At 38.7% G+C, this 26272-nt stretch overlaps 1 protein-coding gene and 1 pseudogene across 9 annotated transcripts in view; one reads left to right on the forward strand and one right to left on the reverse strand.

Annotated features, from left to right (window-relative positions):
* The window catches only part of LOC309621113 (retinol dehydrogenase 12 pseudogene), a 339175-nt pseudogene that overhangs the window by 229341 nt on the left and 83562 nt on the right, over positions 1 to 26272 (forward strand). The gene's annotated exons all lie outside the window — the stretch shown is intronic.
* On the reverse strand, positions 414 to 25766 carry ZNF182 (zinc finger protein 182). 8 transcript variants are annotated; one of them, XM_082378170.1, is made up of 6 exons: positions 25630 to 25766; positions 25230 to 25415; positions 24284 to 24342; positions 7796 to 7922; positions 7389 to 7484; positions 414 to 3335 (listed from the first exon to the last, which is right to left on the reverse strand). In XM_082378170.1, the coding sequence occupies exons 3-6, from the start codon at positions 24296 to 24298 to the stop codon at positions 1705 to 1707; spliced, it is 1869 nt and encodes a 622-aa protein (XP_082234296.1). In that variant the 5' UTR covers positions 24299 to 24342; positions 25230 to 25415; positions 25630 to 25766; the 3' UTR covers positions 414 to 1704. The 8 variants fall into 8 exon arrangements, with proteins under 8 accessions (XP_082234296.1, XP_082234297.1, XP_082234295.1 ...); XM_082378171.1 differs by having other exon boundaries at positions 7389 to 7481; positions 25614 to 25756; XM_082378169.1 differs by having other exon boundaries at positions 25614 to 25756.

The raw sequence follows: 26272 nt of genomic DNA on the forward strand, positions 1-26272 counted from the left end.
ATTCAACCTTTCTGTGGATTTATGCTTTATATCTCTTGTAAAAAGAATACACACACATGCATGAATGAAGTAATTTAAATCGTTTTAAGATACAGAAAGGCATTGGCAGGCTTTAGTACAGGAAATTTTCACAGATGTCACTGTGCATACTAAATAAGAAATGTGTTCCAGTCTCAATTATTGTAGATTTACATAACGTAGCCCCAGCTGACCTTAGAATCACTTTATTTGGCAACCTCAAGAAAGCAATGCTTGTGTGCCTTTGGAACTGGCTGGATATCTGTTTTGTTTGTTTGACTGATAATTCAATTTACTCACTCTAAAAAAATTAAACTCCACATTGAGCATATCTATACTAAATGTTATGAAATCCTACATCTAGAATCTGACTTCATTAGAACAGTAATAGAAAATATGCTTTTTAAAAAGTTTTATTTTTTGAAAAGGTAGTACATCCACATAGTACAATTTTCAAAAGTTCTGAAAGGATATACAGTTGTCTCCCTCCCAATTCCTTCCCTCCAGCCACCCACTTCCCCTTCCCTTTCCCAGAGGTAATCAGGGTTCCCAGCTTCTCGTATATCTTTCCAGAGATAGTTTATGCATATATACTCAATTATGTATTCACCATTTGTTCTCCTTTTTACTTACAAATGGTAGCATATTATCCTCAGTATCCTGCACCTTGCTTTTCTAATAATGTATATTGGAGGTCATCCCACATCACTACACAAATGGTGTCCAAGTTCTCTTTATCCTTTTTTTTTTTTTTGTCTACCTAAAAGGTTGCTGTGCGAACATTCCAGGATTTCAGGAGCCATGTGGAAAGCTTCCAATCTTTTGTTTTCACAAACAGTGCATCACTGAATACCTCTGTGTGTTCATCATTTTGTACATGCATGAGTATATACATTCCTAGAAGTGGAATTGCTGGCTCAAAAGCCATGTACATTTATGGTTTTGATTGCCTTGGAATCACTCCTCATTGAGTAAGAGTTTTTTCCTGGACTTGTTGTTTGCTGGAAGTTCATGTAAGGGAAGAAATGGGGCCACATTCTAGGCAGATCAGAGTTTTTCTAACTGGAATTACTTTTGCATTTGGTAGGTTTTTCAGATTTGACTTTCCAGAGTCAGTAAATAGGGGCAGCTGTTGGGTTCTTTACAAGAACACTCCCTTCTCTTTCCCCAGCCCCTGCCAACTGCTCCGCTCATGAGTATAGACTACTTTCTGCAAATATGGCTTGTCTGAGCAATTCCTTGTTGAGGCCCCTGCCTGTCTCTCCTGAGACTCCAAATGGGTCTAGGAAACGTCCCACCTGCCCATGCTCTCTGTTACCATTGTTATGTATCTATTTGGTCTTGCACTCCGCCTAAAACTCGGCTAAGAGTCCTTACCAGTGCTATCTCACATCTGCAGCCTTGACCACTCCTCTCTAGCCTTTGAAATCTCCTTGCACTGGTGCTTGATTTCCTCTGCCTCTGGCAGCCCTCTCATCAGGGTTTCAGCGATCTCCTAATTTTGTCAGATACAGAGATTACACGTCCACTTCTTTTTCTCCTAGTAGCTTTTGGGTGAAGACTGAGGTGGAAAGGAAAAAAGGCTGACTTTACTCCCCATATTTAAACCAGAAGTCAGAACATACTTTTAAAATGTTTAAACTGACAAAACTTTCCTTCAGTGAAGATAACTGCACTGTTGACTCTCTAATGTGAAATGAGCTTAGACTTCCGGGTATGGCCTTTCCCATGGGCTTTCTTTCCTGTATGTGTTCTCTGATGTACAATAAGATTTGACTTTTGAGTAAAGGCTTTCCCACATTCTGTACACTTATAGGGTTTCTCTCCAGTATGAGTTCTCTGATGTACAGTGAATGTTGATTTTTCTCTGAAGGCTTTGCCACACTCAGTGCACGCATAGGGTTTCTCTCCTGTGTGTGTTCGCTGATGTATTATGAGCTGTGACTTCTGGCTGAAAGCCTTCCAACATACAGGACATTCATAGGGCTTCTCTCCTGTATGGATTCTCTGATGTATAATGAGCTTCGACTTTTCTCTGAAGGCTTTGCCACATTCATTACATTTATAGGGTTTTTCTTCTGTATGCGTTCTTTGATGTATAATGAGATATGATTTCTGGGAAAATGCTTTTTCACATTCATTGCATTCATAGGGCTTCTCTCCTGTATGACCTCTCTGGTGTAGCATGAGATAGGATTTCTGAGAGAATGCTTTCTCACATTCATTACATTCAAAGGGTTTCTCTCCTGAATGAGTTCTTTGATGTACACCAAGGTTTGACTTTTGGGTGAAGGTTTTCCCACACACATCACATTCATAGGGTTTCTCTCCTGTATGAGTTCGCTGATGCACAATGAGGGTTGACTTCTCGTTGAAAGACTTCCCACATTCCGTACATTTATGAGGTTTCTCTCCCGTATGAGTTCTTTGATGTATAATGAGAGTTGACTTATCACTGAAAGTTTTCTTACACTCATTACATTCATGGGGTTTCTTTCCTGTATGAGTACTATGATGTATAATTAGATCAAGCTTCTGTATGAAAGATTCCCCACATTTGGTGCATTCGTAAGTTTTTTCTCCTGTGTGGGTTTTCTGATGGACAATGAGGTTTGACTTCTGAGTGAAGGCTTTTCCACATTCGTTACATTCATAAGGTTTCTCTCCCGTATGAGTCCTGTAATGTATAATGACAGTTGACTTTTCTCTGAAGGCTTTTCCACATTCTGGACATTCAAAGGGTCGCTCTCCTGTATGAGTTCTCAGGTGTATGATGAGCTGAGATTTTTGGCTAAAGGCTTTGCCACATTCTGTACATCCAAAGGGTTTCTCTCCTGTATGAGTTCTCCAATGTACAATGAGGTGTGACTTCTTGCTGAAGGTTTTCCTACATGCAGTACATTCAAAGGGTTTCTCTCCATTTTTAATTCTCTGATGTAGACTAAGACCTTTCTTTTGCCTGAGGGTCTTCCCACACTCTTTATATCCATAGGGTTTTACTCCAGGAGTTGTTTTCTCATACTCAGTATGGAAGAATAATTTTGCACATTCATTATCATGTTTCTTTCCTGCAGAGCTTCTACTAAATAAGTCTAAATTATCTACCATATTATATCCAAATGACTCATATTTATGGGGCCTTTGTATTGAAGCAACAAGGTTTGTACTCAGATGAAGTATATTTCCAAATTCATTATAGTCAAGGCCACTCTTGGTGGTAATTGTTTTCCTGTCAGGGAATCCAACTTGCATCAGATATTTATCTTGGTCATCCTGATGCTGTCTCTCAAACTGTTCATCAACCTGGCAGGCTTCTTCTAGAAAGAAGTACAATAAACCATCTTTATACTTTCACATTATGGAATGGACCTTCTTTAGAAATGCCCTGCCATATGAAAGCTGATACTGATATCTCATTTTATGAGTTCCTGGAGAGAGAATCACAGCCATCAAATCCTGTTCTTTTACTAAACTCCCACCTGCTAGCCTTTTTGTTACCAAAAACAATCTTACCCTAACATCTCAGTCTTTCTTACCTCTACTTTTACATCACTCTGGGGATCTTATCACCCTTTATTTATCATATGAACTCTTAACTGTTCCTGACTTACACTATTTCCACCTAGACAGAAATACAACACTGTGACTCGTGGACTCAAATCTTACAACAATCCTGAAACCCACATTCTCAGTAAATGAGAGAAATATCTAGAATAATTAGCCTTACAAAAACAAAGAAACCTAAATATCTTTGCCCAATTTGGATTCACCTTTGTATTCATCCAAGTTTGCATTCATAGTTCTTCAACACCACCTTCTGCTTCTGTCTACACTAATTCCACTAAAATCCCATCTATTATTAACTCCAAACCCTTCCTCGTGTTCCATCACCCACATAGCCCAGTCCTCCATATTTTGCTATATTCAGAATCCAGATAACTTTCAAGAAGCAGTTCAGTCTTTTCAAAAAAGCTTAATCTGATCTTCCTCAATGACTTTAACTTTCATTAACTTCTAAAGTAGTCAGTTATCTGTACCACTCATTTAGACAGTTAAAATTGCAAGGCCTTGCCTTTAATATACCATACTTCATCAATTATAAGATGCATATTATTCCACATTTTAAAACCTCTGAATCCAGATTCACCTTACAATCAATGACATGTCATAAATTAATTGGTGGCAAATTTTATTTCTCAGTGGTGTGTCTTAAAACCAATGGTATCCTGGACAGTAAATACTTTTTGCACATACACTGAATTTTTATTTTTTGTAGTTTAGTTTTCTTCTCACCTTTTCCTAAAATTTTATATGAAAAATTTCAAACATACAGAAAAGTTGAAAGAAGAGTACAATAACTACTCATATTACCACTTAAACTTAATAACAACATTTGAGAGTAATACTGAATTTTAAAAGGGATCATGCAGCTGTGGCTTCTCTTCCTGTGACTTCCTTTCTTTCCATAGTAAAGCACTAGTTCTTAACTGAGAGTGAATATCATAATCATAAGAAAAGCTTTTACAAAATACATTTGATGGGACCCAAGCTCCACCAAGGATCTACTGAATCTGGACCTCCTTAGGTGGTTAAGAAGCAACATAGCACATGTGGCTAGGGTCGTAAGTTCTCTAGGCCAGGATCAAATCCTGGATCAGACTTTTACATGTTCTGTGACCTTAGGCATATTAGCTAATCTATTTGCATCTTACTTTCACACCTGGAAAACAGGAATTATAACAGTGCCCACTGAAATGTAATGTTTATGTACAGCACTTCAAATGTTTACTAGAACAACAACTACCACTAATGCAATACAGCTACTACTATTATGATTGAGTCACTACATTACTATAAAAAGAAGTAAGGACTATCTCAGTATATTTAACATGTTCTTGAATTAACTGAAAAAAGAAGGTGTATAAAAATAAGCACAGTAGGCTACCATTTTTCTAAGGAGGAAACAAATATATAAGTATATATTTAAAATAATATAGGCTCATACTATAAAAAACAATGGAAGGATAAATCTTTAAATTTTAATAAATGGTTACCTATGGGGGAAGGAAGAGAGAGAATAGGATGGAGAGGGAAAGAGGCTAGACTTCTTTGAATATACCTTGTTTTCTAGATTTGATTTTATTTTCTAGGTTTGATTTTGGAACCAAGTTAATATTTTGCAAATATTTTATATACTCATAAAGCAAAATTGAAAATAAAAGGATTCCCTAATAGTAATAAATATCCCCTCATCTGTATTTCCTAACAACCATGCTAAAAAGTCTTGATTCTCAATGGCACCAACATGATTACCTCAATTGATTCAACCCGCTATACATATTCAGCGGTCTCAGAATAATACTAACAATACTACCATCAGATGTAAGATTAATAAATTAAAAACCTTTAAGTCCAGAATTTGATTTGGAAATATACATTTGAATACGTGATATATCTTTCTCTTAAAAATCTTTTTTTACATAGTTCCTAGCTATGTCAATGAAAAGGCCTAGAAACAATTCCCTAACATCCAAATTGTGGTCACAAAACATTATTTACCACTAAAAAGAACCAAGGCTCCTTGGAGAAATGGCTGATTCCAGGGCAGAGAAAGGAACTATATAATATGAGCCTGGAACATCTTGTAACAACAGAAAGCAAGGAAGCTACCAAAGACTAGGGACCCAACTTGAAGGGGTTTCCACTGGCCAGAGATAGAGCAGTTTGATTTATAATAAGGATAAGGCAATGGATCAAAACATAAAAGTGTTTAAATCTATAAGTCCATAAATGATACTCCAAAAAGACATACTAGGCTTTGAATGATGCTACAAAACCAACTCATTTTGAAAACTGATAAATAAATGGAAAAATACATGTAACTCATATATAACCAAATACAGTTGACCCTTGAACAATGCAGGGGTTAGGGGCACTGACCCTCTGCACAGTCGAAAATCCAACTGTAACTTATAGTTGGCCCTCCATATAGGTAGTTTCTCCTCCTAGTCTGCGGTCCCACATCCGTGGATTTAACCAACTGCAGATCATCTAGCACTGTACCATTACCATTGAAAAATGCATATAAGTGACTTGCACAGTTCAAACCTGTGTTGTTCAAGGGTCAACTGTAATAGATGGAGGGCAATCCCTCTTTATTGAAGTATTCCAACTAATCAACAAAGAAGGAAAGTTCTTTACAGAAAAATGCCAACTTACAAATGTAGAAGGAATGATAGAAAGTGCACCATTTTTCCAACCATCTTAGTAATAACTGATTCAGGCAAGAATCATCAGTGAACGTTAAAACCACCGGGTAAAAATTTTGGAGGAACAGGATATACACACAGTTTGGCAGTTCCACAAAATGTTAACACAAACAGCTATCACATGGTCTAACAACTCCACTCCTATGTATGTTCTCAAAAGAAATGAAAATGTACATTTCAAAACTTCTACATGAATGTTCATAGCAGCATTATCTATAATACCCAAAAAGTGGAAATAACCTAAATGTCCATCAACAGATGAATGGATAAACAAAATGTGGAATATCCATACAATGAAATATCATTCCACCATAAAAAGGGATGACACATGCTACAATATGGACAAACCTTGAAAGCATGCCAAGTGAAAGAAACCAGACATAAAATTCCACATTTTATATGGTTCCATTTATATGAAATGTCAAGAATAGGCAGAACTATAGAGATAGAAAGTAGATTAGTGCTGGCCGGGGGATGGGTGTTGGGGAATGGAGAGTGACTGATAAGGGATAGGAGTTTCTTTGGAGGGTGATGATAATGTTCTAGAATTAGACAGTGGTGATGGTTAGATAGTATATTCTGTGAATATACTAAACATCCTGAGTTTTTGAGTTTCACTTCAAAAGAGTGAATTTTATTGTATGTTAATTATATCTTAATGAAGCTATTGTTAAAGAGAGAATCAAGATGCTTTAGGAGAACAAATCTGATAGGAATGTCTAAACTGGATGGAATCAGGTAACCCAATCTGGAATTAGAGCATTAGTGCCTAGGCCTGTGACTCATGTGGGCCTGGCTTCAGATGAGCAGTGGGAGTTAAGAACGATAGAAGTGGCAGGGCATGGGGCCGGGGGATTGGCATTTACAAGACAACTTTATACAGGGAAATGGAGCTGTGCAGAAACTTATCGGTCAGCACCAACTTAAGGAGAGTGGTCTGGTGGGTGTAGGATAGGGTAGGGGGTGTCAGCCTTAGGTGTTCATGTCCCTGTCCTCCAACAACCATTCCTGAGATATTCCTCAAAGTCCTTTCACAGGTCCTCACCCCTGACTGACAAGCTGGGACCTCCTGTCCCCATAGCCTGAGTCAATCCCACTTACCTGGAAAGCTCCAAATTGGGATTTTTCCTTCTGGCAGGCATGGCTCTTCTACCTCCAATTTGAGGATGAGATCTGGTTTGGTAACCTGCTGCCCTGCTAATGAGAAATGACAGCGATACCTCCTTGGTCTTCAGAGCCTCTGAGAAAAAGGAAGGTGGAGTTTGGGGCAGTACAAGCGATATATCACTTGACACAATGGTCGTCAAACCAATTCACCTGAGTTTTGAGTTCACAAACACCTTGTCAGGAAAGCAAAGGGGGAAAAGGAACTCTGATCCATGGAATTTAATGACAGACTCTTCAATCAGTTCAGAGGCCTTGCAAGTTTCCATACTTGAGAAAGGAAAGGTGTTCTATCGGACAGAATAATCATAAACAGCAAAATTACCTGAGGAAGCCATTCTTACCCACAGAGACCAGGTTGCTGTAGGTTTCCAGCATCACATCTCTGTACAGGTTCCTCTGTGGAGGGTTCAGGTACTGCCACTCCTCCTGGGTGAAATCCACAGCCACATCCTCAAATGTCATGAGTCCCTATAATTGCACATTCTTTTATTCTAATATGCTTACCACTGGGTGATAAGGATGGAATGAATGTAGGGGAACTTCTGACTGGTTCCCAGTTCATGATGATAACTTAATACAGGATGCCTATCAAGTTAGTGACCTACTCTGTGGGAAAAAAAATCACAAGTCATGGTAGAGAAACTATTACATTAAATAACAGAATATTTAAGACAATGTGGTATTAGCACAAGGATAGACGGATAGACATATAGTCCAGTAGAACTAAAAAGATAATCCAAATATGTACGGACACCTGAGTTATGATAAAGTTGAAACTGCAAAACAGTGGGGACAGGATGATATTTTCAAGTAAATGTGGATGGGTTACCAGATATCTATATGGGGACAAAAATGCCATCTAACCCCCTAACTCTCACTATATACAAAAATCTGCTACAGGTAACTTGTAAATCTAATGTGAAAGGTAACACAATGAAGTGTCTGGAAAATAATATACGAAAATGTTTTCATAAGCTTGGGGTAGGGAAAACATTCAAAAACAAGACATGAAAAGCACTACTCATAAAGGAAAAGACATACATGTTACAAGATTAAAAATACAGCAGCAAAGGCAAGCTATAGATGGGGAGATTATCGGCAGCTTTCATAAGTGATAAAGCGTTCTGATCTGGAACATATAAAATAACCCCTACAAATCAAAAGAAACATACCAACAACGCAGAAAAATAGACAAGAGATGTGAATAGATACTTCACTAAAAAGAAAAAATAAACATATGGACATATGTTCTATGAACATAAGAAAATATACCCAACCCTGTTAGCACTCAGGTAAATGAAAATTTAAGCCACATTGAGACACCACTTGGCACCCACCAGAAACATTATAATTATATGACTAAAATGCCATAAGATTGTGTTGAAATGGGAACTCGCACACGCTGTTAGTAGGAATGTTAAAAACTGGTATAACTGCTTGGGAAAACAGTTTGGCATTATTTACTAAAGTTAATGATTTGCAAACACTATGACCCAGAAATTCTACTCTTAGGTGCACACTTTAGAGAAAATCATGCACATGTGCTCTAGAAAACAAGTACAAGGATGTTCACAGAAGCACTATTTCTAATACTAGGTTGTGGGAAAAATCCAAATGTCCCTCAACAATACAATAGGTAAATTGTGGCACAATCTTTCAAAGGAATACTATGTGGTAATGAAAAGGAATGAACTACAGCTGCATATCCAACATAGATGAATGTCACAATTGTACTAATGAGCAAAAGAATCCAGCCCCAAAAGAGCACATACTGCATGATTCTATTTATATACAGTTAGAGAACAGGCAAGCCTAATCCATGATGTCAGAAGTTAGGAGAGTGATTACCTTTGAGGCTGGTATTGATTGAAAGAGGGCATGAAGGGGGATTTAGGTCGTGATTTATGTTATAATCTTCACCTTGACCTGGGGGTGGCTCCACAGTGTGTTCACTTTGTGATAATTCATCAAGCTGTACACTTATAAACTGTACTTCATGTATGTTATAATTAAAGGTACTTTATATCTTTATACTTAAAATTATTTTTGACAAATGCAAAGGCACTTTGATGGAAAATGGGAGTTCCCATTTCAACAAATGGTGTTGGAACAATTGGATATCCATATGCCAAAAAATAGAAATAAAAAAAGAACTTCAATCCATACCTCCAACATATATAAAAATTAACTCAAAATGGATCACAAACCTAAATGTAAAATCTAAACCTATAAAATTTTTAGAAGAAAATATAAGAGAAAATCTTTTTAACCTTAGGTTTGCCAAGTATTTCTTTGATGTGACACCAAAACTCAAAAGATACTGTTAAAAGAATAAAAAGCCATGGAACGGGAGAAAATATTTACAAATCATATACCTGACAAAGAAGTTGTATTGAGAATACATAAGAACTAGAACTCTCAAAATTGAAAAAAAAAAGGCAAAAGAGACATACTTTACCAAAGATATATAAATGGGAAATAAGCACATACAAAGATGCTCAACATCATTAACCATGAGGAAACTACAAATCAAAACCACAATGAGCTACCACTACATACGTATTAGAATGGGAAAAGAAACTGACAATGCCAAGTGCTGGTGATGTGGAATAACTGGAAGTCTCATTTATCATTGATAGGGATGCAAATGGAACAGTCACTTTGGAACAGTTTTCTAGTTTCTTATGAAGTTAAGCATATACTCCCATAGGACCTGCAATCCCACTCACAGGTATATTTACCCAAGTGGAAAGAAAACTTATGTAAACCCAAAAACCTGTACATGAACATTTATATAGCAGGTATATTTGTAATCACCAAAATACGGAAACAACCCAAATGTTTTTCAACCAGTGAGTGAAAAACAAACTGTAATCTATACAATGTAATACTAAACAATAAAACTGAAAGAACTAATGATACATGCAGCCAACATGGGTGAATCTCAAATGTATTATGCTAAGTGAAAGAAGCCAGACTCAACAAGCTACATACTGTATTATTCCATTTATATAACATGGGAAAGGCAAAACTGTAGAGACCAAAAATATATCAGTGATTACGAGGGGCCAGGGTGCGGCAAGGGGTTGACTACAAAGGGGAAATACAGTTGACCCTTGACAACACAGATTGACAATCTGACAACACAGATTTGAACTACATGGGTCCACTTATATGCAGATTTCTTTCAATAAATATATTGGAAAAATTTTTGGAGATTTGCAACAATTTGAAAAAACTCACAGATGAGTTGCATAGCCTAGAAATATTGAAAATATTAAGAAAAATTTAGGAATGTCATGAAAGCATAAAATATACGTAGATACTATTCTATCCTTACATAGGCATATGGTGATATTTATATAAAATTAATAATGTGTTAGTTTTCCTACTATTTTATAACTTTGCTTTCAAAGAATTTTATTACCGTACAGTATGCTGTTCTCTCATAATTGGAGAAACTGCTTATCAGCCTATCATCACAGGTAACTGGGTTTTTAAAAAATGTAACAATGTTCCCAATACTGTATTATGAATATGACTGTAATATTGTATGCCATAAAATTATATAACGATTCATTCATTAGTGTATAGGCTAGGCTACCATAAAGCAATCATATTGCTGCTTCTTCGTTATCAATGTATGAATCATTATAACTGTAAATAAATATGAATTTCTTTTTCACATTATCTTTTCATTGTTGATGTCCTGTTAATAATCTGTATAACATCTACAGTATTTTGTAGCATATAAAACAATATTAATGTAGGTACTGACAGACGTGATTCATCTTGTAAACAGACGACGCAAACTTAAGTATCGACAAATACAGTGCAGTACTGAACATGTATTTTCTCTTCCTTATGATTTTCTTAATGACATTTCCTTTTCTCTAGCTTACTTCATTGTAAGAATACAGTATTTAATACATATAACATACAAAATATGTGTTAATAGACTGTTTATGTTATTGGTAAAGCTTTTGGTCAACACTAGGCTATTAGCAGTTAAATTTTGGCGGAGTCCAAAGTTATACGTAAATTTTCAACTGTGCAGGGAGCTGGAACCACTAACCCCCGAGTTGTCCAAGCGTCAACTGTATTGGGAGGTGATAGAACTGTTCTACATCTTCATTGTGGCAGTGTCAAAACTTGCAGCGTTTGCCAAAAGATGCAGAACTGTACACTGAAGGCCTATTTTACTGTATACAGATTATACCTTAACTTTTTATTAAAAAAATTAAGGATCCTCCAGGTAATTTAGAATAACTTCACCTGTTAAAGGTGAAGTAGTTAAATCCAAATCTCTTCACATATCCCCCCAAAAACTATACAGATCAATATGAAGAACAAATAAAACTATACATAACCTATACCTTCAGTATAACTTATAATAGAAAATAGAGAGTACTATACACATTTCTAATTATCTATAATTGAAAAACAAATACCAAATTCTAGCTCAGCTGGCTTTCAAATTACTGCCACAAACCTTTCTGGAGTGTGAGAAGGGTATGAAGAAAACAGTCAAGAGAACAGAGAGGGGAGCAGAGAACCTAAGAATGAGCTGAAATCAAAGCTTAGAAAGAGAAAATCTACCATAAGTATAAAAACACTGAAAAATGGGCTAGATCAATCACAGCACCAGCTATAAGAAAGGTATATGGGACCCAAGGTGGCAGTCACAAAAAAGCATAGCCTCCAAGGGAGCAGATGATAAAAAGGAATGAGGAAGAACCATGTGGAGATTGGGTTGTAAAGGGGAAAAGCTAGAGGGGGAAATTGAAGGTCATGTGAGACAAAAAATGACCTAAACAAACTAAAACAAGTCAGAGCACACACAAGTGGCCCCTCCACAGTGCCAAAAGAAAAGTCTCCATTAAGGGAACTGCAGTTTGCCTCACTGACAAAAGAGGGGGCTCTTGAGCCAAGAATCGTGCAAGTCACCACAACCTCCAACACTGTCCTTAAATAGATGAAAACAGTGTGCATCCATTCAAAGCTTCTTTGAGAACAATAGAAAATGAGAAAATATTTCAGGTGATAAGAAATTCACCCCACAATGGCATTAGCAAAATGACAGAGTAGGCAGCTCCCAGCCCTTAGCTTCTCTCCCACTACCACCCCAAAAATAAAAATTAAAAAACAAGCAGAAAAGTGTCACAACCAACTTTGTCAAAACTCTGGAAAACAAAGGTTTGCAGTAACCACATGGAATCAAGAAAAAGGCAACTTAAAAGACATCAGGAAAACTTCATGGCATCTTTACTTGTCCCTCTCCTAAAGGACAGCAGTCTTGAAGCAGCAGCAGCCAATGTTCCCCATGTGGGACCCCCAACCCTTAATTCTGAAGGAAGCAGAGCAGACCTTATTCACAAATTAGTGTGTGTCTGTTCTAACCTGTCTGGGGCTACCAGAAAGACTGATGTAAGGTGCTCCTCTCTGTTTCACCTAACTCTGAACTCAGGCCAGAAAGCAGTAGGCGTTGCTCTTAAAGGCTGCAAGGCAAACTAACAACCCAGAGGTGCCTGGGGCAAAAGATTACAGTCCAGACAGACAACAGACTGCCTAAGGCCTGAAAGGAAATACTGGGGGAGATTCTTTGGGAAATTAGGACATTCAAAAGCACCCATGTACAAGGGAATGTAGAAAGCCACACATATGCCCAGGATAAGACTCATGCTCACAAGAGACCTTAGAAGACTCTAACTGCTCTAATTCTTCCTAAGCATAGAAAAATGAAAAGCTTCCAAATTTGTACAAGAACTGAGTATAAATTTGACACATAAACTCATTTAAGGTTGTACAAAATAGGAAAATGCAGACTAATCTCATTTATGAACAACAGTGCAAAAAATCCTAAATAAAATACAGTTAACCCTTGAACAACATGGGGGTTAATCTACGTATAACTTATAGTCAGCCCTCCATATCAGTGGCTTTCCACATCTGTGGATTTTAGCACAGACCAAACATGGACTGTGTAGTACTGCAGTATTTACTATTGAAAAACATCCACATATAAGTGGACCCAAACAGTTCAAACCCATGTTGTCCAAGGGTCAACTGTATAAGCAAAAAGAATAGATCCACATTAAGACAATAATACATCATGACCAATTAAAATTTATTCCAGGCATACAATGATAGTTCAATATTAGAAGATTCATTAACATAAATCACCATTAAACAGACCTAAAGAGAAAACTTACATGATTAAGATAATTAATATAAGAAATGCTGATACAAAAATATTGAAACAGAATTCAATACCCAATCCCGATTTAAAAAAAAAAAACAGTAAAGATTAGAATAAATGGTAATTTCCTTAAAATAACCAGATAGGAAGGAAGGGAGGGAGGGAGGGAGGGAGGGAGGGAGGAAGGAAGGAAGGAAGGAAGGAAGGAAGGAAGGAAGGAAGGGCAGAAGTATGTTTTGCATAGGGGCTTTGAGTCACCATGAATAGCGTAACGATGTAATTTTAGGTGGGGACTGGCCACACCAGAAAGATCGACCACATGATTTAGGGTGGGGGCTTTGGGTCACTCCCAGAGGGGCTGGAGACAGACAGCAGCCACATGGATAATCATGCTTATAAAATGAAGCCCTAATTAAAAACTCTGGGGGACTTCCCAGATGGTCCAATGGCTAAGACTCCGTGCTCCCAAAGCAGGGGACCCAGGTTCGATCCCTGGTCTGGGAACTAGATGCCACATGCCACAACTAAAGATCCTTCAGGCTGCAACTAAAAGATCCTGCATGCGGCAGTGAAGATCCCAAGTGCCACAACTAAGACCCGGCACAGCCAAAATAAATAAATAAATAAATATTTACCAAAAAAAAAAAAAAAACTCTGAACACCGAGGCTCACAAGAGCTTCCCTGGTTGACAGAACTCCATGTGTACTATCACACATCAATGCCAACCACACAAAGTCATGCACCCTGACTCCATGGGGAGAGAAAAATGGAAGCTCCATGTTTGGTACTTTCTAGGGCTCTGCTCTATGTACTTCTTCCCTTGGCAGGTTCCAATCTGTATCCTTTCCCTGTAACAAGCCATAACCATGAGTATAACAGCTTTCAGTGAGTTCTGTGAGTCCCTCCAGTGAATTGTCAAACCTAAGGGTGACCTTGGGGACCCCCAAACTTGTAATTGGTGTCAGAAGTGAGGGTGGTCTCTTATCGGGACAGTTCCCTCTAACTTCAGAGTTGTCCAACTCTTCATAGATAGAATGATAGAAAGTCACAAACATGTAGTTATCCCTAAGTTAATTTATAAATTTAATCTGATCCTAATTTAAAAAACAAGCTTTTTAATGGTACTAAACAAGGTAGTACTAAAGATCATATCAAAAAATAAATGTGCAACAATAGCTAGAAAAAGTCTGGAAAAGAGAAACTGTGAGGAAGGGAGTAGCCCTACCAGATACCAGAACACACTCTGATACAGGCATTCTCTCAAAGCCCAGGGTGAAAGACCCACTTTTTAATAAATGGTGCTGGGTCAACTGGAGAGCAATTTGGGAAAGGCTAAATTGGATCCATACCTCATTACATACACAAGTATAAACACCAAATGGATCGGGAGCTAAATGTAAAAAACTGAAACCAAACAAAGTACTAGAAGAAGGCATGGGTGAATGTCCATATAACCTGAATGGAGGGAAAGACTTTCTAACTATGAATAAAAATTCAGATGTAATAAATGATTAATAAATACAACCACAAAAATATAAAAACACTTTGGCAAGTCCAAACACATAAGTCCAAAGACAAATGACAAACCAGGGGGGAAATCTGTTGCAACATATATCACAAGTAAAGATTGCTGTAACATATATCACAGATAAAGATTAATATCCTTAATATATAAAGAACTCTTAAAAATCAAAGGGAAACGAAGAACAAATACATGATAGAAAATTACACAAAAAACATAAGACAATTAACAAGAGGTATAAAAATGGCTCTTATAGATATTTTATTTATTTTTTGGCTGCACTGCGAGCTTGCAGGATCTTAGTTCCCCAACTAGGAGCTGAACCTGGGGCCATGGCAGTGAAAGTGCCGAGTCCTAACCACTGGATCTCCAGGGAACTCCCATAAATGGCTCTTAAATATATGAAATTACATTCAACTTTACTCATAATAATAGTAATGCTAATTAAAACTATACAGAGATATCATTTCTTCCCTAGCAGACTGGAAAAACTTAAAAGCCAGACAATATTCTCTGTTGGTACAGCCATAGAGAAACAGGTACTATCATACATTGTTGGTGGGAATGTTAAACAGTACAACCCTTATGGAAGGGAATTTAGCAATATCTAATAAATTGTGTTTACCCTTTGACCCATCAATGCCACTTGTAGGAATTTACATAGAAGATATACTTGCACAAAAAGGAAACAACTTATGCACAGTATATTTCATTTCAGCATTATTCTTAATTGCAAAATACTGAAACAACCAAAATTCACATGTATATAGGAGAATGGTTGAACAAACTGGTACATCCACTAATAGAATACTATGCAGCTATAAAAATGAACAAGTCACAGAAACAGAACAATCCAAAGTTCGTATGAAATCACAAAAGACTCTGAATAGACAAAGCAATCTTGAGAAAGGACAACAAAGCTGGCGGCATCACATGCCCTAATTTCAAACTATATTACAAAGCTGTAGTAATCAAAATAGTATGGTACTTGCATAAAAACAGAACATAGATCAATGGAACAGAACAGAAGGCCCAGAAATAATCCCATGCATAAATGGTCAATTAATTTATGACAAAGGAGCCAAGACTATACAATGGGGAAAAGACAGCCTCTTTAATAAATTCTAAAATAAACTGTGTTGGGAAAACTGGACAGCCACATGCAAAAGAATGAAACTGGAGCACTATCTTATACTACGTGCAAAAATTAACTCAAAATGGATTAAAGACTTGAACATAAGACCCAAAACCATAAAATTCCTAGAATAAAACATAGGTAGTAAGCTCCTTGACACTGGTCTCGGTAATGATTTTTTTGGATATGACACCAAAAGCAAGGCAACGAAAGCAAAACTCAACAAATAGGACTACATAAAAAATAAAGAGCTTCAGTACAGCAAAGGAATCCATCAACAAAATGAAAAGGCAACCTACCAGACAGGAGAAAACACCTGCAAATCATATAACTGAAAAGGGGTTAATATCCAAAATATATAAAGAACTCACACAACTCAGTATCAAAAAAACAAACAACCCAATTAAAAAATAAGCAGAGGACCTGAGTAGACATTTTTCCAAAGAATACATACAGATGGCCAACAGGCACATTAAAAGATGCACTAATCATCAGAGAAATGCAAATCAAAACTACAATGAGCTATCATCTCACACCTGTCAGAATGGCCATTATAAGAGACAAGCAATAGCAAGTGTCAGCAAGGATGTGGAGAAAAGGGAATCCTTGTGCACTGTTAGTGAGAACGTAAATTGGTGCAGCCATTAGGGAAAACAGTATAGAGGTTCTTCAAAAAATTAAAAATAGAATTACCATATGATCCAGCAATTCCACTTCTGGGTATTTATTCAAAAGGAAACAAAAACACTGACTGGAAGAGGTATATGCACCTCCATGTTCACTGCAGCATTATTTACAATAGCCAAGACATGGACTCAACCTAAGTGTCCATGGATGGATCAATGTATTAAGAAAATGTGATACACACACACACACACACACACACACACACACACACACACACAATGGAATATTATTCAGTCATAAAAAAGAAGGAAATCTTTACATTTGTGACAACATGGATGGATCTTTAGGGCATTATGCTAAGTGAAATAAGTCAGAGAAAGATAAACACCATATGATCTCACTTATATGTGGAATCTAAAAACAAACAAACAAACAAACAAAAGAACCCTCATAGATACAAAGAACAGATTGGTGGTTGCCAGAGCCAGGTGGTGGGGAGGGGGGTAGACAAAATAGGTAAAGGGGGTCAAAAGGTACAAACTTCCAGTTATAAAATAAATAAGTCCTGGGGATGTAATGCACAGCATGGTGACTACAGTTAATAATACTGTATCGTATATATAAAAGTTGCTAACAAAATAAATCTTAAAAGTTCTCATCATAAGAAAAAAACGTGTAACTGTGTGATGATGGATGTTAACTAGACTTATTGTGGTGATCATTTTGCAATATACACAAATATCAAATCATTGTGTTGTACACCTGAAGCTAATATAATGTCATATGTCAATTATATCTCAATTAAAATAAAATGAATGAGGACAATATTTGTAAACATACATGGAGCAATTTCTAGGTTATATTGCTAAGGGAAAAAAGCAAAGTGCAAAAGACTATAAATAAAGTATACTACCTTTTTGAGTAAGAAGGAAGGGGAAATTTTTAAAATATACCTTTATCTGCTTCTTTTAAAAAGAAACACTATAAGCATAAATCAGAAGCTAACAAGATTGGTTATCTCCAAGGTAGAGTGAGAATAGGGTAGAAGGTACAGGGGAGAGGTGACTCAAATCATATTAACATTTTACATATAAAGAATAAAATTAAATCAACAAAAATGGAAAGAAAGAAAATCTAAAATGGAATACCAACAGAAAAAAATGAACCTAACTGTATACCAAATAAATAACATAAGCACACTAGTTAGGAAAAAAAAAACCAAAAGGAAAAATTAATTCAAGTAACTTCTAAACAGAGTACTTTGATTACATATCCTCAGTACAAAAGGCATGCAAACAAATCATGTACTGTACTCAATAGGTTGATTTTTCACAGATGTGGGTGCAGGAATTCTGATTCTACTTTCTGTATATTGTAAGACTGAGCAAATGAGTCAATATATTGATGCTAGGATCCAGTGCTCTCACTGTTGGTGAAGGCAGATGCAAATATGGAATGAGAGAAGTCTAAGAAGATTCCTGGGATATTGTATGAATTCAAGGTGTGTGTGTGTGTATATACAGACACACACATACATACACAGACATATAAATAGAGACACACACACACAGAGTTCACTGAAAGGGCCTAGAAGTAATGACGCCCAGCAGCAATGAGCACACCCAGCACCCAGATTTTGATTTCTATAAATAATTATTTACTAACAGGAACCAGTGCTCCTTGAAGAAATGGCTGATTCTAGGCCTGGGGTAGGGAAAGTAAAAGATGGAGGCTGGAACATCTTATTATGTCGAAACTAAGGAAGTGCTCAGAAAATTATCAGGATGTGACAAAAGGACACAAAAGCCAGCTTAAAGGGGCTCCCACTGGATAACTCAGGGACAAGTGAGCAGCAAAATAAACAGTGACAGTAATGGATTATAATCCACTGAAAAAAATTAAAATCCATAAAAATAAAAATTCTGTATTACCGATGTAAATAAATAAATAAGAAGAGGAAGCCCCACCTGCTAACACCATCACTTACCTTGGGCATTAGGATACCAACATGTGAATTTTGGGGGCACACAAACATCCAGACCATAGCAAAGGTCAACAAACAAAAATCAATCATATTTCTATATACTGGCAATGAATACTCGCAATTGAAATTTTAAAAACAAAACCATTTACAATGGCTTAAAAAATGAAACATGCCATGTTGTTATGGAGTGAACTGTGTCCCCCCCTAAAATTCTTAAGTTGATGCCCAAACCCCCAATGTGACTGTATTTGGAGATGGGGCCTTTAAGAAGGTAATTAAGGTTAAATGAAGCCATAAGAGTGGGGCCTAATCCAACAGGACTGGTGTCCTTCTAAAAATAGGAAGAAACACCAGAGCTCCTTCTCACTCTGCAGATGCACAAAGGAAAGACTGTGTGAGGACAGTGAAAAGGCAGCCGTCTACAAGGAAGAAAGTTCTCACCAGAAACCAACCCTGATCTGGGACTTCCAGCCTCCAGAACTGTGAGAAAATAAATTTCTGTTGTTTAAGCTAGTCAGTCTGTGGTGTTTTATGGCAGCCTGAGCAGACTAATACACAATGTATATGCTCTATATGTTGCAAATTACAAAATGTTGATGAAATCAATAAAATATCTAAATAAATGGAGAGACATACTGTGTTCATGGACTGGAAGACACAACATACTAAAGATGTCAATTCTCCCCAAACTGATCTATAGGTTTAACTCAATTCCTATCAAAGTCCTAGCAAGGGGACTTCCCTGATGGCACAGAGGTTAAGACTCCGCCTGCCAATGCAGGGGACACGGGTTCAAGCCCTGGTCCAGGAAGATCTCACATGCCGCGGAGCAACTAAGCCTGTGTGCCACAACTACTGAGCCCACGTGCCACAACTACTGAAGCCAGCACACCCTAGAGCCCGTGCACTGCAACTACTGAGCCCACGTGCTGCAACTACTGAAGCCCACACGCCTAGAGCCTGTGCTCCACAACAAGAGAAGCCACCGCAATGAGAAGCCCACGCACCACAACAGAGAGTAGCCCCTGCTCGCCACAACTAGAGAAAGCCCGTGCAACGAAGACCCAACGCAGCCAAAAAAAAGTAATTAAATTATTCTAAAATTGATATATAATGACAAAGGCAAAGAAACAAGAATAGCCAAAAATTTTTGAAAAAGTAGAATAAAGTTGGAGAAGTCATACTACCTGATTTCAAGACTTACCATAAAGCTGCAGTAATGAAGACAGTGTGGTAATGGCAGAGGGTTAGATACACAGATCAACAGAACAGAAGAGAGTCGAGAAATAGACCCCACAAATATGGCCAACTGATTTTTGACAAACCATAAAATCAATTCAATGGAGAAAAGATGGTCCTTTCAACAAATGGGGTTAGAACAAATAGAAATCCATTTGCAAAATTATGAACCACGACCTAATCCTTACACCTTACATAAAAATTAATGGAAAATGGATCTTAGGTCTAAATGTAAACCTAAAACTGTAAAACTTATAGAATAGGAGAAAATCTTCATGACCTAGGTGATATTGTGATTTATAATAAGAAATATATTTTTGGTCTTAGCTCCCAATTTCTGGCAGAAAGAGCTCCTGAAACCCTTGGAGTTTCTTAAGTGAGGAAAGCAATAAAGGTGTCTTTTGTTATGTTAATGAGATGACTTTGGGACCCCCCACCTAAGGAGGGGGAGCTGGTTGACAGGAGAACCAACCACGTGATTAGAAGGTTGGAACTTTTAGTCCCGCCCCCCAACCTCGGGGAAGGGGAGAGGGGCCGGAAGTTGAATCAAAAGCCAATTGCCAAATAAATAAATAAATAACAACAACGCCAATGAGTTAATCATGCCTATGTAATGAAGTCTCCATAAAAACCCAAAAGGACTGGGTTCAGAGAGCTTCTGAATTGGTAGACACATGGAGGTGCTAGGAGAGTGACACACCTGGACCTAGAGAGGGTATGGAAGCTCCACACTTCTTCCCATATACTTTGCCCTTACACAACTCTTCCATCTGCATGTTCATCTGTATCCTTTACCATATCCTTTAATAAACTGGGGAACGTGTTTCCCTGAGTTCTGTGAGACACTCTAGCAAATTAGTCGAACTCAAAGAGGGGGTCGCTGGAAGCTCCAATCAACAGCTGGTTGGTCAGAAGCACAAGTGATAAGCACTGGGCTTCTGACTGGCATCTTAAGTTGGAAGGTGGGGGCAGTCTTGTGGAACTGAGCTCTTAACCTGTGGGATGGATCTGACACACTCTCCAGGTAGATAGTATCAGAATTAAGTTGTAGAACACCCAGCTGGTGTCACAGAGAATTGCTTGTTCTGAGGGGAAACCTCCACACATTTGGTGACCAGAAGTATCAGAAGTGAAGCGTTCTGTGTGAGAGTAAGATTCACAGGAGTGACACAGTATGAAAGAACTGGGTTTTTCTCTACATAGGAGGTAGAAGACTAGAGGTTTTCCATTTCACCTAGTGTTAGGCAAAGAGTTCTTAGACCTGACACCAAAAGCACAACCCATAAAGGAAATGGTTTATAAATTGGACATTTTCAAAGTTAAAAATTCTTGCTCTGTGAACAACACTATGAAATGAAAAGACAAGCTACACACTTGGAGAAAATATTTACAAACCATGGATCTGACACAGGACTTGTACACAGAATATATAAAGAACTCTCAAAACTCAGTAGTGATTGGGCTTCCCTGGTGGCGCAGAGGTTAAGAATCCGCCTGCCAGGGGGCTTCCCTGGTGGCGCAGTGGTTGAGAATCTGCCTGCCAATGCAGGGGACACGGGTTCGAGCCCTGGTCTGGGAAGATCCCACATGCCGCGGAGCGACTAGGCCCGTGAGCCACAACTACTGAGCCTGCGTGTCTGGAGCCTGTCCTCCGCAACAAGAAAGGCCGCGACAGTGAGAGGCCCGTGCACCGCGATGAAGAGTGGCCCCCGCTTGCCGCAACTAGAGAAAGCCCTCGCACAGAAACGAAGACCCAACACAGCCAAAAATTAATTAATTAATTAAAAAAAAAAAAAGAATCCGCCTGCCAATGCAGGGGACACGGGTTCGAGCCCTGGTCCGGGAAGATCCCACATGCCTCAGAGCAACTAAGCCCGTGTGCCACAACTACTGAGCCTATGCTCTAGAGCCCTCGAGCCACAACTACTGAGCCCACGTGCCACAACTACTAAAGCCCGCACACCTAGAGCCTGTGCTCTGCAACAAGAGAACCACTGCAATGAGAAGCCCGCACACTGCAACAAAGAGTAGCCCCCACTCACCACAACTAGAGAAAGCCTGCCCACAGCAACGAAGACCCAACACAGCCAAAAATAAATAAATTAAATAATTTTAAAAAAACCTCAATAGTGATAAAACAAACAATCCAATTTAAAAATGGGCAGAAGACCTGATTGGACACTTCACCAAAGAGGATATGTAAAAAGTAAATAAGCATATATAAAGATATTCAACATCATTGCCCATTAGGGCAATGCAAATTAAAGCCATCATGAGATAACACTACACACTAGAATGACTAAAATTAAAAACGCAGTTGACCCTTGGACAACATGGGTTTGAGCTGCATGGGTCCACTTATACGTGGATTTTTTTCAATAAATGCATACTACAGTACTACACGATCTGCAAGTTAGTTGGAAACACACATGCAGAGGGCCGATTGTAGGTAGATTTTCAACTACTGGGGGAGTCAGTGCCCCTAACCCCAGCGTTGTTCAAGTGTCAACTGTACTGACAATACCAAGTGCTGGCAAAAATGTGAAGCAATTGGAATTCTTATACATTACTGGTGGAAATGAAAAATAATTCAACCATCCTAGAAAACAATTTGGCAGATTCCTAAAAAGTTAAGCCATACACTTACCATATGACCCAGCAATCCAATATTTACTCTAGAGAAATGAAAACATATGTTCACACAAAAACCTGTGTATGAATGTTTAAAGTAGCTCTACTCACAACTGCCAAAAACTGAAAATAATTCAAATGTCTTTCAACAGGAGAATGGATAAATAAGCTGTGGTACATCTACATCATGGAATGCCACTCAGCAATAAAAAGGAAAGAACTATGGACACACACAACTTGGCTGAATCTCCAGGGAATCATACTGAGTGAAAAAAAAATCCAATCTCAAAAGGTTACAGACTATGTGATTTGAATTATATCACATTCTTGAAATGACAAAATTCTAGAAATGGAGAACAGATCAGTAATTGCTAGAAGTCTAGGCATAGGGTGAGGGGGGGAAATGGATGGATGTGGCTATAAAAGGGTAACATAAGGGATCCTTGTGGTGATGGAACTGTGTCTTAACCATATCAATGTGAATATCCTGGTTGTGACATTGTGCTATAACTTTGCAAGATGCTACCATTGATGCAAACTGGGCAACGGATACATGAGATCTCTCCGTATTATTTTTACAACTGCATGTCAATCAACTGTTGCAAAAGAAAGTTTAATTTGAAAAAAGGAAAGCTATATACTGTATGATACCATTTATATGACATTCTTGAAGAGATAAAACTCTAGTGACACAGAACAGGTCTGTGGTTGCCTGAGGTTACAGGGAGGGGAGGATATGACTAAAAGGGGTTGCATGAGGCAGTTTTTTGGCGGGATGAAACTATTCTCTATCCCACAGATTAGTTATAACAATCTACATAGGTGTTAACATTTATCGACCTGGACAACAAAATCAATTTTACTGTACACTAATTTTAAAAATAAAAAAAATTTAAGTGAAAGAAAAAAGATGGTGGGCTGTGGGTGCCTACAGGACTTTGTCTCTGGCCAAATGAGAATCAGAAGTCCAACTGAGAAAATTACTTCAGCAAAATCATTTGGAAGACAAACAAATTCCCTAAGATATTTCATTCCCAAATTACATCTAGATATTATGTCTCCAGCTCACTGAAGAATGCTATAAGGAATATCTGCAGGAAACCATAGGCTGCATTTATCATTAGGCTGTGACTGAAGACAATTCCACCATCCACACGAAGATTCAGCAAAGAAACGCCTTGAAAGGCAATTGCAGGAAACCTTTACTTCCCTGAGGGCTTGATGTGTTCTCTCTTTGATGAGTAAAGTGAGCCAGATTACCTCTGGCTGCCAGAGGCGCAAAGAGAAATTTGCAACACAACTAATATTGTACTGCCGTAACTGTCTGTTGCCCTAAGTCATTTGTCTACATTCTAATCTGGCCTTGCTGCTGTCTCATTTTCCCTGATTCTAATGCTTATTTATAAATAATTTTCTCTTTTATGTCTGAGATTCCTACATCGCTCATCACATTCATGGTAAAATAAAAGAAGGAACAGACAATATCCTTACCTGGGGTTTGGCCATTTCCTGCTCTTCTTGGGAAAAGACAGAGATGTGTGAAGCCTGAGCTAAAAGAGTGGAGAAGTGGAGAGCATATGAGAGACCCCATCAGGCTTCCAGTGCCCAGAATTATCTGCCTAGAAATCCCCTCACATGAAGCTGCTCTGTGGAAGTTTGGGCGACCATGTGGTTTTAACAACCACTTGTGTATTCTTGAGTCTTTTCCTCATGTGAACATCTAACACAAAAGGTTTTCTTCTATATATACTTGTGTACTGACTCAGAAATTGTATTTCTAGGTATTTTCCTTAATGAAATAATGTATCATAATTTCTCTGTAAGTACCTTCATCTCAGCATTGACTTTAACAATGCCAAACTTAAACGATCCTCTATGACCCATGATATGGGATTAATAAGGAAATACAAGGGATTAAATTCTATGTAGCTACTGAAAATAATGTTGTATGGTACTGTACACTTATTATCTGTGTATTTTCTGTACATATATCTAAATTACAAGTTTTTTTAATGTTACAGAATAAATCTTTAAGCTGAATGGCAGTAACTTCTAAATGAAAGAAAAGGCAGGTTATCAAACTTCAGGAACGCATTTTAAAACCATACGTTAAATGTTTAAAAATGCATATCCCTTATACATACTAAAAAGTGTCTAAAGAATGAACATTTAAACAGAGGGGGCTAAAATTAGTTCTTTTTTATTTTCTTCTCTATTTTCTAATCAATCTATAATGCAAATGAGTTACGTGTTAAATGCCAAAAAAAAACCCCCACTGAACTTTAACACTATTATTCCCAGGCGTTTTAAGCCCGACCCCCGCGCCCCGCCAGACCCCACAACACCAGACCCTGCCCACGCCTCCCAAGCCCCAGGCTCTGCGCGAGGCCCCTAATCAGGTGAGTTCTCTCAGGTGCCTCTTCTTGCTTCTCCTCACCTCACTGGGGACGTCTTGCCCAGGAGCCAGAAGGAAGCCTTCGGGTGCAGATTCACTTCAGCTGGAGCATTCACACAAGGCCCCTACCTCGGGGCTCGGGCAAGGGGAGAGGAACAGAGGGAGAGGCGGGGGCGCCTAACGAGGAGCTTGAGGGGTGCGTATGAACCCTTAGCGCAGGTCACTGTGCTGGAAAATGTGTAAAAGTCAACGTTTAATATGCCCCATTCAACCCCGACTAGCCCCATAACTTTGTCTACCACTGAGCCCACAAACCCTCATTCGCTGACCTCTCGGTCCACCCCACAACCTCCCACATCAGTGACGCCCCAAAACCCGCTTCATTCGTCCCCCAGAACTCCCCATCACTCAGCCCATCACCCCTACCACTCGCCCCCTCAACCTCTCTCTCGACACAGATTTTGTGCTCGCTGCAGAGGAGACCGTTACGAAAACTGGCCCCGAGAAGCACTTCCGCTTTGGGACCAACTCCGGCTCCGCAGCCCAGAGGGCTGTAGCGGCCGGGTGTGCGCACGCTCAGTGGGGGCTTTGAGCCCGCGTACACCAATAGTCAACACGGGGCCCCCTCCCGCCTGCCGGACGCGAATGCGACGGGGCTGCGGCGCAGGCGCAGAGGGGAGATGGCCGCTCCGGTGACGTCACTGCTCTGAAACGATGGCCGCGCCCACTGCGTCTTTTCCCTTCGAGGGTGGCAGTGTAGAACAGGTGCTTACGTTGATCTGCGGAGGCCGTCATTCCTAAGACTCCAAAGATCGGTTTCCTTATGGAGGGAGGGGAAGGGCCCAATTAAGGAGAATGCTAGCAGGCGGGAATTTCATGTCTTGAGCCTGGAGGGCAGTATCGGGTTTGCAGGTGTAATTGAATAGGAAGTCGGGATGCGTGGCAGAATTGCTCAGCATGCACAAAGGCTAGGAGGTAGGGAGAGGTCACTGGCTCCATCCAGTGGCTAAGGCTGGGAGTGTACAGTCTAGCGTTTGAAGGACGGTGTGCAGACAAACAAGAAGCTGAAGAATAAATAAATGGCC

This window comes from Balaenoptera borealis (genome assembly GCF_965194805.1).
Source record: "Balaenoptera borealis genome assembly, chromosome: X".
Classification (NCBI taxonomy): Eukaryota; Metazoa; Chordata; class Mammalia; order Artiodactyla; family Balaenopteridae; genus Balaenoptera; species Balaenoptera borealis.